This window comes from Yarrowia lipolytica, chromosome 1F (genome assembly GCF_001761485.1).
Source record: "Yarrowia lipolytica chromosome 1F, complete sequence".
NCBI classification, from domain to species: Eukaryota; Fungi; Ascomycota; class Dipodascomycetes; order Dipodascales; genus Yarrowia; species Yarrowia lipolytica.
In genome coordinates, this window is record NC_090775.1 from 2,529,556 (window position 1) to 2,543,759 (window position 14,204).

At 49.8% G+C, this 14,204-nt stretch overlaps 4 protein-coding genes and 1 non-coding gene across 5 annotated transcripts; 3 read left to right on the forward strand and 2 right to left on the reverse strand.

Annotated features, from left to right (window-relative positions):
• Nucleotides 1-1,429: 1,429 nt before the first annotated feature.
• Nucleotides 1,430-4,201, forward strand: YALI1_F25309g (uncharacterized protein; the record flags this gene model as incomplete). Its single annotated transcript, XM_505602.3, has 1 exon — nucleotides 1,430-4,201. The coding sequence occupies one exon, from the start codon at nucleotides 1,430-1,432 to the stop codon at nucleotides 4,199-4,201; it is 2,772 nt and encodes a 923-aa protein (XP_505602.3).
• Nucleotides 4,202-5,301: 1,100 nt separating this feature from the next.
• On the forward strand, nucleotides 5,302-5,393 carry YALI1_F25348r. Its single transcript has one exon. It is a non-coding gene; the product is annotated as a tRNA-Asn (tRNA).
• Nucleotides 5,394-6,983: 1,590 nt separating this feature from the next.
• On the reverse strand, nucleotides 6,984-8,705 carry YALI1_F25382g (uncharacterized protein; the record flags this gene model as incomplete). The annotated part of the gene is made up of 1 exon (XM_505603.3): nucleotides 6,984-8,705. One exon carries the CDS (start codon nucleotides 8,703-8,705, stop codon nucleotides 6,984-6,986), a length of 1,722 nt encoding a protein of 573 aa, XP_505603.3.
• A 586-nt stretch (nucleotides 8,706-9,291) lies between these two features.
• Nucleotides 9,292-9,565, forward strand: YALI1_F25388g (uncharacterized protein; the record flags this gene model as incomplete). The annotated part of the gene is made up of 2 exons (XM_068283439.1): nucleotides 9,292-9,315; nucleotides 9,359-9,565. 2 exons carry the CDS (start codon nucleotides 9,292-9,294, stop codon nucleotides 9,563-9,565), a joined length of 231 nt encoding a protein of 76 aa, XP_068139540.1.
• A 2,027-nt stretch (nucleotides 9,566-11,592) lies between these two features.
• On the reverse strand, nucleotides 11,593-11,933 carry YALI1_F25413g (uncharacterized protein; the record flags this gene model as incomplete). Its single annotated transcript, XM_068283440.1, has 2 exons — nucleotides 11,593-11,756; nucleotides 11,804-11,933. 2 exons carry the CDS (start codon nucleotides 11,931-11,933, stop codon nucleotides 11,593-11,595), a joined length of 294 nt encoding a protein of 97 aa, XP_068139541.1.
• Nucleotides 11,934-14,204: the final 2,271 nt, after the last annotated feature.

The following is a 14,204-nucleotide window of genomic DNA, read 5'->3' on the forward strand; positions in this document are numbered from 1 at the left end:
ATTCTAAGGAGGGGAGGTAATAGTAAACAGACTGGGTGTGATATGTCCGTCTGGTTTTCGGACTAGCCTCTGCGTCATCTCTCATGGCGCAAAGTGCTACTTGTAGTGTAATGCAGAGGGCTTTTTCGGCGGAGTTCACGTATTCACGTACAGTTGTATTCACCGCAGCCAAAAACGGGCTAGTCAAACAGCCTTTAACAACGGCTAAGCTCAAAAGTCCTCGAAGGATGGGTGCAGTCATTGCAGCCCCTGTGTGCAGAAGACGGCTTCTACTCGGGGAGAAGAGAGGTGTAGAGTGGTGTAGATCGTGCCGTGCCAGTCAGCTTGATGACAATGATAATGACCTTCTACCCCACAGGCGGGATTCCGTGTCTGTCTAAAGCCTACCGTGAAGCGGCTAACAAGGCCGCAGAGGCTAATATCGAGTGTCTTTTGGGCTATGGTGAAAAACTAATCCCTGGGCTGCTGTTTGCGACGAACGGCACCTCACGTGAGTTTACACATGATGCTGTCTCATGTGTCGGGATAAGCGCCCCGATGCCGATGGGGGGAAAGCTCTTTGTGAGTAAAGCTTGTAATGCATGGGCCCGGTGCCGTTCAGTACGCATCGAAACGCCCGTAGGTTCATAGCTCCGCGGTTTCGACAAGGCTGGCTTCACTTTAGGCGATAGTTTAACTGGCTCGAAGTCTGAGCTTGCAGCCCTGGCGTAGGTGGAGTGCATGGCTGAGAGAGAAATATACACCTTGTCTGCGCTTGTGATACGTAAAAAATGTATGACCTTATCAGTCGTGTGGAGAGGAGGGTGGGTAGTTGTGCAAGACCCGGATTGGGCGACATTCATTCTTTTTGACCTCGATTCCTTAGCCCAACGGCTGCTGTGGTTCATCTGACAAATGGCTTGGCAGGGTCCGCGTTAATCCGCTTCGGCCAGCACTGTGCAGGACATTTTTCTTGTGTCTGGAATCATTTTCATTGTTTGGTGGTGGAGCATGAACTCTATCAAAAACGATGGTTTGGTATCAGAGTTGCGTTACACTGATTGGCTTACCCTCGAGGTATGGGGATAGAGAATGATACAGCCCTACGAGATGGCGACAAGATATCAGCATGTTTATTTACATGGGGACCACTTCAACAAACGGCACAAGACCAGATTCGCGTTCGCAATCCTCAATTACAATCTCTTGGCGCTTCGCAAAACGTCAGCCAAGTGGCATGGCACTGCAATCTGACTCATTGACAAGACAGACGCGCTCGCTTTTTTGAAGTCTATCAGACATCCCACCAGGCACGGCACCATCGGAAGTAGAGTTTGATGGACTCACGCGAGAGACTCCGCGATAATGGACAGATATATATGGTAATGGGGTTCTCTTGGGCTGGTTTAGTAGAGCTCTCTCTAATACTTCTCTCTCTCACTCACACACTATGGGTTACGACGAACCCCCTATCGACTACTACGAGTCGGCAGCAGAACATCACGTCCAGAACGATGTTGCTTCTGGGAGCATGGAAAATATCTCCGACGAAGTTGTTTACACAACCGAGCCTCCTCAGACCACTGATGAGAAGAAGGACCAAACCGACTACGATGCCAGTATCGCAGAGGTATCCATGACCACCGTTGAGTGGGTTGCTCAGCAACTGCTCATCCCTCCCTCCGAGCTCGATGGATCCTACCCTGAAGATGTCCATTACATGGCTCGAAAGGTTGAGGAAATGTCCAATGTTACTGCCGCCAGTATCATCAGAGCCAACATTGACTACCACATGAACGACAAGAACTTGCCTGCTGGCATGATGGACGAGTGCCGTGACCTTCTGGAGGAATACACACATGGACCTGAGGGCGAGAAGGAGGACGAGATGGTCGGAGACTATGCCGGTGATGACTTCCAGCCAGAGAACTCTCTCATGATGCGATACTACGCCGCTCTGTTCCACGACTGGTCTCCTTATCCCCAGGTTCGATCTGTCACCACCCCCATTCCTGCAGACCCCAATGAGCATGTCGAGACCATTCGATGCTACATTGTCGGAACCATCTGGGTTGCTATTTCTGCTTTCGTCAACCAATTCTTCTACCCCCGTCAGCCCGCTATTTCTCTAACCACACCCGTGCTGCAGCTCTTCCTCTACCCCTCTGGTGTGCTTCTGCAGTACATTCTGCCAAAGTGGGGATTCAAGCTCTGGGGTATCGATTTCTCCCTCAACCCCGGCCCTTGGTCCGCCCGAGAGCAGCTCATGGCAACCCTCATGTGTTCCGTGGCTGCCGTGCCCCCTTACATTAACTCCAACATCATTGTCCAGTACTTGCCCATGTTCTACGACCAGTCTTGGGCCCTCGGATTCGGATACATGTTCCTATTCATGCTGGTCACCCAGTACATGGGTTTTGGCCTTGCTGGTCTTCTGCGACGAGTGGCTGTCTACCCCACCCGAGCTTTCTGGCCTACTTCCCTGCCGACCCTTGCTGTTAACAAGGCTCTTTTGGACGGTCACCGAAAGGAAACTGTTAGCGGATGGAAGATCACTGAGTACCAGGCTTTTATGATGTTTGGATTTGGTGCCTTCCTCTACTTCTGGGTTCCCAACTACCTGTTCACAGCCCTCTCCACTTTCAACTGGATGTCCTGGATTGCCCCCAACAACATCAATTTGGCAACTGTCACCGGTAGTGTCACTGGAATGGGCTTCAACCCCATCGCCACCTTTGACTGGTCCGTGATCACCGCTCTTGTCCAGCCTGTGTACATGCCTCTCTACACCATTGTCACCCAGTACGTTGGTTTCGTGCTTAGTGGTCTATGTATTCTTGGTGTATGGTACTCCAACTACTACAACACCGCCTACCTTCCAATCAACTCTAACGACCTGTTTGACAACACTGGCCAGCCTTTTGAGGTCGCCAAGGTTCTCACTAACTCCCAGCTGGATGAGGATAAGTACCACAACTACTCCCCGCCTTACTACACTGCAGCAAACCTGGTTCTTTACGGTATCTTCTTCGCAATCTACCCCATGTCATTCTTCTACTACGTTGCCAACGAGTGGTCTGTTTGCAAGCAGTCCGTCAAGGATATCTGGCTGTCTATCCGATACCTGAACAGATCCAACTACGAGGGTCGAGATGATCCTTTCTCTCGACAGATGGCTCAGTACAAGGAGGTGCCAGATTGGTGGTACTATGCCATCCTTATCGTCATGTTTGGTCTTACCGTTGCCTTCGTTGAGCACTGGGAAGTCCAGACTCCCGTGTGGTCCATTGTTCTGATTCTCTGTGTAACCCTGGTTTTCCTGTTCCCCTTCACCATTGTCATGTCTGCCACTGGTGCCCAGCTTACCCTCAACGTTATTTTGGAGCTCATTATGGGTTACACCATTGCTGGTCGACCCATTGGTATCAATGTCGCCAAGGCCTTTGCCGTTCAGATTCAGGTACAGGCTCAGAACCTGTCTTCTGACCAGAAGATTGGCCACTACATGGCCCTTCGACCTCGATCCATGCTGCGGGTTCAGCTGTGGGCTACCATGGTCAATGGACTTGTCACCATCGGTGTCATCCAATTCCAGCTGACCAAGATTGAACACTTCTGTGACATCAAGTACCAGAAGGAGCACGAGAAGTTCACCTGTCCCAACGAGCGAACGTTCTTCACTGCCTCTGTCATTTGGGGTCTTTTCGGACCCAAGCGAATGTTCGACAACCAGTACCCCGTTCTTCGATGGGCTTTCCTCATGGGTTTTGGCGTCTTCCTGCTCTTCTGGGGTGTCCAGACGGTCCTTCCCTGGGCGCTAGTCAAGAAGTATCCCCAGAAGGAGCGAAAGATTCGAAAGTGGCAGGATCGACTTATGATGGTCAACCCTGTTCTCGTCGCGTTTGGTGGTCTGTCTTGGGCTCCTTACAACTTGTCCTACATGACTGGTGGTCTTTACATTGCCGTCCTGTTCTCTTACTACCTCCGAAAATACTACACTGCGTGGTGGAAGAAGTACACCTACGTTATCAATGCTGCCCTCACCACTGGTACCGCACTCTCTGGTATCATCATCTTCTTCGCTGTGCAGTACACTAACAAGGATCTGAGCTGGTGGGGCAACAATGTTCCTTTCGCCGGTCAAGATGGTGCTGGACCCCCTCTGATGGACATCCCTGCCGACCCTGGTTACTTTGGCCCCCCTCCTTCTCATTATCCTTAAGTGGGTACTCGGAAGTATCGTTTTTGCATTTGTCTATTGACTGTAAATATTTAATTAATATTGGTGATTTATTTGTTCAACTATTGTGTCCACTGCACTCCAATTACAATATCGGCGCGTAAAGTCCAAGTAGATGCGTGGAGTGGGTAAGTACTGTAGTCAATTGAAGAAGTAGCAGATGATACCAGCACAGAGAGCCCTTCTATCGTACGAAGTACTGTACATTATTCGAACTATGCTGCATCAGAGTATTCGAGCATTACTCACTCCAAGGATGTAAATGGGCACATTAAATGAGGAATTGATATTTGAGGACAGTTGAAGATACCAATGCAGTTACGTATGTTGCAAATTTAGTTCTCCGATCATGTTTCGGAACACGTAGAAAATGCTTCATTTTTTGCTTCTGAGGAAAACACATTTCAGCTACATTGAACAGAAAAAGCTACATCGAACAGAAAAACTCGCGGGGTTTGTTGTTTTTATATTCTACTTGTAGGGAAATACATTTCAGCTACTTGAGGCCTATAAACAATGTTATACCCGCAAATCAGATTCGGATTCGGTTGTTCTTTTTTTCCTTTTTTATGCTAATGATTCATTACAGCTCTTTTTTTATTCTAGTGGTTCATTACAGCTATATACTGTACCTAGTAAGCCGGGTTATTGGCGTTCAATAAATCATACACTTCTGAATCTTTGCGGTGTGCGCTGCGAGGCACTGTCAGTTGGTTTTTCGAACGCTTCCGTCTAGTTGATGTCATTGTCGTGGTCTCGTGTGGTAGGTGAATCATGGCCAACAGATTCAAGAAATCATATCAAATCGTTTCATGTGTCTTATCCAGACTCGAAGGTCGGTTTAGTTTGTTTTTCATAAAAGATCGTAGACGGTGTAAATTCGGAATAGGGATCATGAAATATGATTCGTGGTGTGTCCGTGTTTGAGTCTTTGTGCCATCGGGAGTTGAAGTTGGGGGTAGCTCGGTGTTTGGTTTTTTTTTTTTTTTCAATTTGTTTTTTTTTCAGATCTTTCATCTATTTCAGAACTGTCTGAACAGTTTCAGAACTGTCTGTCAACAGTTTCAATCTCAAAAAAACCGGACTTCGTGGCCAAGTTGGTTAAGGCGTACGACTGTTAGTCACCTAAATGGCCGCCATCGTAAGATCGAGAGTTCGACCCTCTCCGAGGTCGTCCGATTTTTTTCATTTCATGCTTGTCAAACGAGTAGTTTAGGCTGGTATCGTGGTCATATATATTTTGACATCCTTTCATCGATTACTAGGTGTACTATCGTAGGTACAGTAGCTCATCAGAGGATAAGGAGTTGGAGCTACGTGCAAGCAACACATCACTATCAACCGCTGTCAATTACACGCTCACATTGATAAGTGACTGGGCATCGACTTACGAACAGGGAATTGATTGCTCTGGAAATCGAAAGTGGTTGCAAAACTGTGTTGCAGGTGTGCAAATCGGTCATCATTTATCTCCACGGCGTTCTGTTTGACTCTTGAAATCAGGAACAAGCAACAAGAGATACAGCAAGGCCATATCAATGGTACAAGCCCTTGCACTGCTCATTGGCAAACAAAGGGAATCAAGCGGGAGGGGGGAGGTCATAAACCCCTGACTGAGGACTCCTATGATCCCCTTATCGTGGCATGTGTTCAAGAATCAATATCCAAGGATGCTCTTTTCCAACCTTGAGGTTCTTGGCTCTTCACCAGTAAACCAGTGTCTCAGTATTAGCTTCGAAGAGAAATTTACGGCTCCGTCCTCTACGGTACACCCACTTTTCAGCCTTACAGAGCCGCGGTGACGATCTCCTTCGGAGTGGGGGACAAGCAAAAGCGCGGGAGCTGTCCATCTACATCCGGAGGTTGAAGATCCAGACCCACCTGCCATCAGTATCAATTAACTCTATCCCATGAGAAACAATGGTCAGACCATTGACCAATATCACTTCCAAATATATCTTGCAGTACACTTTTTTGCTCAATTGTCTCTATTTTTTGTGAATTATTGATACACTGTAGCTATTCATAGTCTCTCTTCGTGAAGCAACCAGAGAGAAAACTAGACAGGGCGAGCGCTCTGTAAGATCAATTACATGGATTAATCCTTCATCTTCCACGCTTACATGTCCCAATTGACCAGCCTACGACATCATATGGTGGTACTCGTACTGTATTCGTACCGGCACCGGTACTTGTAAGTGCATAACAACAAAAGTCAACAATATCAAGGGAAAAAAGGACCGACCTGGCACAGTTGCCCCGTTACGAGCTGTAAACAAAAACCGTAAAAGTTGCTTCGTTCCCATATAGGGAGATCGACATTGGAAGCTTTCTTTTTCATTATTTGTCGATCCCTGTGCAAAAGGAGAAGAACGCAAACGGAACAACCTTCCAATGTTGGCGTTTTGGAGACTTGCTACGGGGTATGTAGTGATTAGTAGTAGTTTTTGTAAAGAAATGTTTTTGTTAAATATCTAAGAAAATTTATTCACTATGAAAACCCAGGTTAATAAAGGGGTATTGAATAATATTAAATGTATACTGCTTTCTACTTCATAATTTAGAAAAGAGCAAGGATACCAGCAGCGGCAAGGATAGCGGCGGAGATACCGTTGGAGGCAGCGCCGTTAGCCTGGGCAGGGCCGGAAGAGGGAGCCTGGGGAGCCTGCTCGGGGGTGGAAGGCTGAGCCTGGGGAACCTCGGGCTTGCCAGCGGGAGGAGCAGAAGCCTCGGGCTTGGGGGCAGGGGCGGAGGAAGCAGAAGACTAGACAGGAAGCAGGAGCAGGAGGCGGGGCAGGGGGCGGGGCTGGGTAGACTCGGGCCTTGACGGCGGGGGAGACTCCAGGAGGCAGGAGCAGGAAGCGGGAGGAGGCAAAAAGACTCCGGCCTTGGGGCGCGGGAGCAGGGGCAGACTCCTCGGGCTTGGGAGGCAGGAGCACAGGGGGCAGACTCCTCGGGCTTGGGAGCAGGAGGCAGGGGCAGAAGTCTCGGGCCTTGGGAGCGGGAGCAGGAGCAGAAGACTCGGGCTTGGGGAGCGGGAGGCAGGAGCAGAAGACTCCGGGCTTGGGAGCCGGGAGGCAGGAGCAGAAGACTCGGGCTTGGGAGCGGGAGCAGGAGCAGAAGAGGGAGCAGGAGCGGGGGTAGGCTCGGGCTTGCCGGCGGGGGACTCAGGAGCAGGGGCAGGAGCGGGGGGAGCAGAAGACTCGGGCTTGGGAGCAGGGGCAGAAGTCTCGGGGACGGGAGCCTCAGTGGTAGTATCGCAAGGAACGGTAACAGTCTTGGTAACTCCCTCGATCACAGTGACCTTGGTAGTGAGAGAAACTCCCTCGGGGTACTCGGAGGTAGGCTTGGGCTTGGGGGCCTCGGTAGAGTGGTGCTTGCACTCCTCACACTCCTCAGTGAGAGTGACAGTCTTGCCCTCAACAACGGTGACCTTGGTGGTAACGGGGGCAGAAGTAGCCTCGGGGGCCTCGGTGGGGGCCTCAGTGGAGCAGGGCTCAGTGATGGTGACAGTCTTACCCTCAATGACGGTGGTCTTGGTGGTGAGAGAAGGAGCAGCAGTAGAAGAGTGCTTGCAAGTCTCACACTCCTCAGTGACAGTCTGGGTGGTGTTCTGGACGGGAGCCTCGGAGGTAGGGACAGCCTCAACGGAGGTGGTAGGAACCTCGGAGGTAGTAGGAACCTCGGAGGTAGTAGGGACCTCAGTAGAGCAAGGCTCAGTGACAGTCACGATGACAGTCTTGTTGCCGCCGTGCTCGCACTCGTGGCAAGGAACGGTAGAGGTCAGAGTCTTGGTAGTCCAAGAAGCAACGGAAGAGGAAGAAACAGTTCCGTTGGTGGGGACAGGGGAAGTAGCAGCCTCAGTGGTAGAGGGAGCGACAGAAGACTCAGTGGCGTTGGTGGGAGCAACGGGAGCGGAGGTGGGGACGGCAGAAGACTCCTCGGGCTTGGAAGAAGCGGGGGCAGAGGAGGCAGGGGTAGAGGAGGCAGGGGTGGAAGAAGGAGCGGGCTCAGTGGTGGCACCCTCGGTAGGGCAGACGGGGATGATGGGAGTGGGGGTGGCAGTGGGGGTGGCGACAGCCTTGCAAGCCTCAACGTACTGGAGGAGCTGCTTGTCGACGTTGAAGTAAGGCCACATGTTGTACTGCTGGACACAAGAAGTGCACTGGTCAACAGCAGACTGGGTGGACTTGATCTTGTCACAGATGCACTTGGCATCCTGGCCACAGGAGTTGATGTCAGCAACAACGGTGTTACAGGTCTTCTTGCAGGTGAGCTTGCCGATCAGGTTGAATCGCTTGTTAAGCATGTTATCAAGAGAAGCGGGGTGAGAAGGCTCGGGGGTACAAGTGGGAGGAGGAACCTCACACTCGGGAAGAGAGCTGGTAACATCGGGGGGAGTGGTGGTGACAACAACGGGAGGGGGAGCGACAGAAGAGGTGGCCTGGGGGTGGCACTTCTTAATGACGTCGTCGATCTCCTGCATGCCGTACTGGGGGTAAGCCTGAGCACAAGACAGACACTTCTGGGTCCAGGCGAAGCCATCAAGGAACTGACACTCGCAGGACTGGAGACCCTGGCAGGTCTGCAGACCGAAAGAGAGCTTGAAGCACTTGGTGGAGCAGAAGACCTGGGACAGGAGGGCCAGAGATCGCTTCTCCTGAGCGCCGGCGGGGGCGATACAGGTCTCCTCAGGCTGGGGGGCAGGGGCAGCCGAAAGAAGCGGGAGGAGGGGGGAGAAAAAGCAGGGGGGGGGGGAGCCTGGGTGCTGGGAGCGGGAGCAGGGGGAGCAGGGGTAGGAGTGCTGGACTGCGAGAACCAGAAAGTGTTAGGGTCAACTCCGCCGGGGTTAGGCTTGGGAGCGGGAGCGGCAGGAGGGTTGGAAGGAGCGGGGGCTCCGGGAGTAGAGGGCTGGGAGAACCAGAAAGTGTTGGGGTCGGGTCCCTTTCCGAGGATAGGGTCGGCGACAGCAACGCTGACTGCAGCAGCGAGAAGAGTGGCAGAGAACTTCATTGTGTCTTAATAGGGTCTCTCGACTTTTGAAAGGGTATTAAGCGAGTGTGGTAGTCGAAATGAACACAAGTGAATCTGTTGGAGTTGTAAGAAGGAGGACGGGTAGGGTATTTATGGACTGCCAAGGTTCGTACAGAGTGTATTTTGGGTCTCAGACGCGAGCACTGTTTTTCGCTGAGCTGGTCGTCATCCTTTAGGCGCAATGGCGATCACAGTGTCGATCTTTTGCATGATTTGCATTCCGGTATGATGATCGGCATAGGGACTGGGCCTGGGAGGCGGGGAGAGCTTATGGTCATCACTTTGGGGGGTAACACAATAATATCATGGTGACAATTGGTATGATTTGTTTTAGCGGCTGGTTGTGCTGGTCGGTGCAAGTCGTCTTGGCGCCGTTGTGTACCTGACAGGGTGGTGTGTGTCCATGGCACTAAAAGTAGGGGCTATTAACTTTATGCAGGGCCAAATATTACTGTAGGGGGTTCTTACACAGCACAGAACAGCCCAGAACACGTCCTCTCGCTACGATTGTATTGGGACCAATGTCATAGATTGGATTAGGGGGCTACATGTCGCGTTGGTGTGCTTGGACCCTGCTGTGGGTGTTTCTGTGGGGTGCTTTTGTTTCATTCCCACGCAACGGTCTGTTATAGGTGTGGGGGGTCAACAAAATGAGCATTTGTTTATCGGTGCTTGCGTAATACAGTGGTTCGCTCTTTTCTCTCTATTTATTTGTGTCCATCCTCTTTGGCACTTGCACACACCTCTCTGTTTTGTCTTGTCTTTACCCTCCGCACAAGCATGATGATGATCCGTAGATCCTTCTATTTTAACCAAAACCTAAGCCAGGGCGGAGGAGAGGTGAGACCAACTTTAGTTGATACACGACCACGCGTTTTCCCCGGCTGCTGAAAGTTAGAGCAGGGGTGACCCCCAGCAGGGCGTGAAAAAATAAATAAAAAAAAATGCCGTTAGACCTTGTCAACAAAGTAGCCAGAGAAGGTCAATGGGTAGTCAATGCCCTCAATCGATATGAAAACCTGCCACGCAGGTTTAAGATGTGCGCCAAGAGCTAGCCCTCCTGAAAAACTTGCTGATCGAAACCTGTGTGCATCAGACAGCTGGTCTGTCGGTCAGTGAGAACCCATCCCTCCGTTTGTGAGGGTTTTGCTTGTTGCGACGATCTTCATTTTTGCTTGTTAGCGTCAGCCGCCTTACACGAACACGTCTTTGGTGATCGACACTGTTGTACCCAAACTCAGTGAGCTGTCCGTTTCTGGCCTGCGAGAGAAAAGAGAGGGAGAGAAAAAAGACGGAAAAACGAAGTCCCCAAAATAACATCCACGCAACACGTTAACGAGATGCAGGGATCGATGACTGGCCTGAACTAAACATGATGCTGTGGCTGGTTAAAGTCCCATGCTGAATGTTGAGGATCAATGGGTTACTGGAGTGTTGTATGGTTGTTGCTATGGTTTTTGGGCCGTAACATCTGGTCCATAGATTAATCGTATAGTCCATCGTACTATCAATTAGCACCCCTTGTCCTGGAGGTGGTGATCTTCACAACAATCACGCTAATCAGCAATGTCGATCCCAAGCAGCGTGTTTGGTTGGAAGAGTTAGTGATCTGCGGAGAAAGCGAACCATTACAAAAAGAAATTCCAAATAGGGAACCCAAAACGCCTGTTTGTTGCTCGGCAGTGTGCGACGTGGTGAAGGGAGTGCAAGGCACGGGCAGGGGAAAGAGAAAAACAACAGTAGAACTTTCAGGCACAGCAGGGGGGTGTTCCTGGAATGACAACGGCAGTGGAGCACTACCGGTGCACGAGAACGGGGATCACCATCGATATCAACTTCGATATTGATAGCGGTTGTGCAGATGGCCCCTGATGATTCCACCGATTAGATGGCTATACATGAGAACTTCATAGCTAATGACATGTGAAGATAATAGGACAGCACCAGGACCCTCTTCATCTTTGTTGCTCGGTACTTGTACATACTAGGTTCTTTTGGGTTGTTGTTTTTCACGCCCTCGTAGTCACTCCGCTTGAGATAAGTGCCTCGTCTTGTCGGCTAGCCCTTGCCCCGATCGAATTGGGCCGAGTTGATCCGTTATATCCGGTAACTTCTTCCAAATTTAGTTATGTTTGTTGATTTGGGGGTGTATGGAAAATCGAAGAGGGTGGTTCTTGTAGCCATGTACCAAGGCATGGAAGCGTCATTGTGCAGTCCTTGAGGGATTAGCGAAACTCAAACGCACAACGACGGGCCCTGCAGTTGTTTGTCTGGCCAATATGGATTTCTTTTTCTGGTTAGTGGGCCCGGCGAGGTCGGTCGATATCACAGCAATTCAACTAATTGCCAACATTGTTTCCCAAATATAGAACAACTGCTTGCCCAGAGATTGGCAACCAGACAAGGGTAAGCCAAATGACCTGATCGAACACAACAGCGCTGGCACACCGAGGGCCGTACACACATAGCCATGTGATCCACATACAGGCGACAATCAAACGGACTATCCATGGAGCTATCAGCTCACCCGTGCCACAATTTGCACTGTACACCGTCGCCAGTGCTGGTTACCAACTCGATGATGTTCAACTGCGGACAGACTGATCTGCCCCAGCCCTCCTGAAAGACATTGGACGATCACTGTACCGGTCGGAGTGGGACGACCCATAGTGTCAATCATAATTGATGCCCCCCAAAGCAGTATGACCACTGTCTAGAACGTGTGAAACCAGACACCCGGGTGACATGGTACAGTTTCCCGACTTGACTTAATCTAGGTGGTTCATTGCCTCCAATATCGCCACGAGAGTTCTTATCCAATGTACCGCCTTAACAGGTCATCTCTCTGCTGCATCGCACGAGTACTCGTACAATTGCTGCAGCGGAAGACGCAGGTGCTCATCTTGGGATACAGCTGACAATGCCAGTGATACAGGAGGCTGGCTGGACCATCCTCTTTTTGGTCCACGACAAAAGGGCGTGGAAAGTATTTGTCTAGATGCTAATGTAGGTTGAAACCTGTCCCAGTTCATGGCAAGGTGTAACGAGGAGTAGCGTGTGTCGTACAGTATATGTGCAAACAAACCTCTGACATCGTAGTCAAACCACATGGAGTAATTGATGCTTGCTCGGAGTTGCTTGCAGGTACTGCTATGTGTCACTCGCACAAGTATACGCAGTACCTGTACTCGTATGTACTGTAGCAATAGGGAAAGATCACTTTGTACAATGTTACCAACCCCACTCTCCGTGCGAGTATAAAAGCAATCAAGAAGATCAGATAGGATACCCATGCGCAAATCTCTCCCTTTTAGTAAGTGCCCAATTGTGTCTCATCCAACGTATCCCCCAGGCTAATTAGATCACAAAGGTAACTGCTCCATTTACAAGTATCGGTTAGTTTGAGAACCCATTTATACGAGAAGTTTGATATCCAATATCATGTCTCACAGTAACGATTACTCTTTTGTATCTTTCTTAGTTACTACGCTGTTTCCAGGAATAGAATCAAAATTGGGCATTAACAATGTACGACAACTCCCTAATTATAGACAGGCCAATAGCCGTCTGAATTACAACAGCTCTACCCGGCCAAACCACTGTACTAGCAGCTCTACGTGCCTAGCCCAACACGGCGCACCATCTGCAAGGTTTTATCTAACGTACAAGTGACATTTAGTTTCAGGAACAATCATGACTATCAGCTTCTGCTACTGTACTCACACTCGTACTCGTGGCCAAGCCTTTAGCCAAGGTCTTCCGCAACCCATTCTCATTATGGTAACCTGTTTGGGGGATCGTCCACGACCTTAAGCGAAGATCCTGTCCATCACGACTTTCTTGAACTTTGAGTTACGTTGGGGGTCATATTTCTTACATCGAAGTCACCGAGTGTAACTATCCTCCCAACTTTTTCTATCCAAGTCAAAACAATATTGTCTTGGAGTAATTCCCACATTCTCCATTGGGCTATATTTCTACAACAGACAGTTTAGCGCGATACCTCTTGCGTATTATATGCAGGCTTTTCGTTTGTCTTGTCCCAAGATTTCCGAGTGCACGGAACCCTAATATTGCTTATTTTAGAGGGCCCAGAGGTGAAAAAAACTAAATCGAAAAACGAACCCAACCCAGAGAAAGGGGGTTAGGGTGCCCACCTCTCGTCCACAAGTCATGTGATCATCGTCGAGAAAGTGGGTCGGACACTCCGAAGGCTGGTTGTTGTTGCCGCAGTTACCAGCGTCGTAGTTACGGTTTGCTCCAAAGTTCGTACACACATAGTTGAGCACACTGTAGAAACGTTACGTAACGCGACACAGCTCACATTCACGTCTAAGCCTCCATTCCACGAGAAACGTACATACACGGGGGCCTGACTAATGTCCATCCATGATGTGATGTTACGCTGAAGTGACCGACAGCGTGAGAAATGTGCCTTGCAAAGAATCGATCGTACTGTAGCAATCATCCACCAGATACAGGTTAAAAGTTTTCACAGTTACTTACTGTACTGAACAGTAGTGACAGCCCACTCAAATACCGCAACGACAAATAGCGTCATGGAGGGTGGAAAGAGTGATAAATTATCGCTGATAATAATCGCTTGCCTCAAGACCCATGCTCGCTCTCCTACGACTACGCCTACTCTACCGGCGGTCTCATTGCTGTCTGCCAACTGTAGCCGATACAATGTGCAGTGTTCTCGGCACGATTTTGTAGGAGGCATAATTACCGGTTGAACTAAAAAAGTCAATTTTTTTGACCGAGGCAAACAAACGCTGCCACCGAGAGAGAATCTTTGTTGACTACAATGTAGAAAGAAAAAAAAAAAATGGCTGTGCAGAATGCAGCCACATCATAGCGGCGAGTGTTGAAAATAGAAGGCTTCCGAACCGCATCCGCATTACGTAATTGGTCCGGTGTAACGTCTTGGTTATGGAGGCTTAGCAAT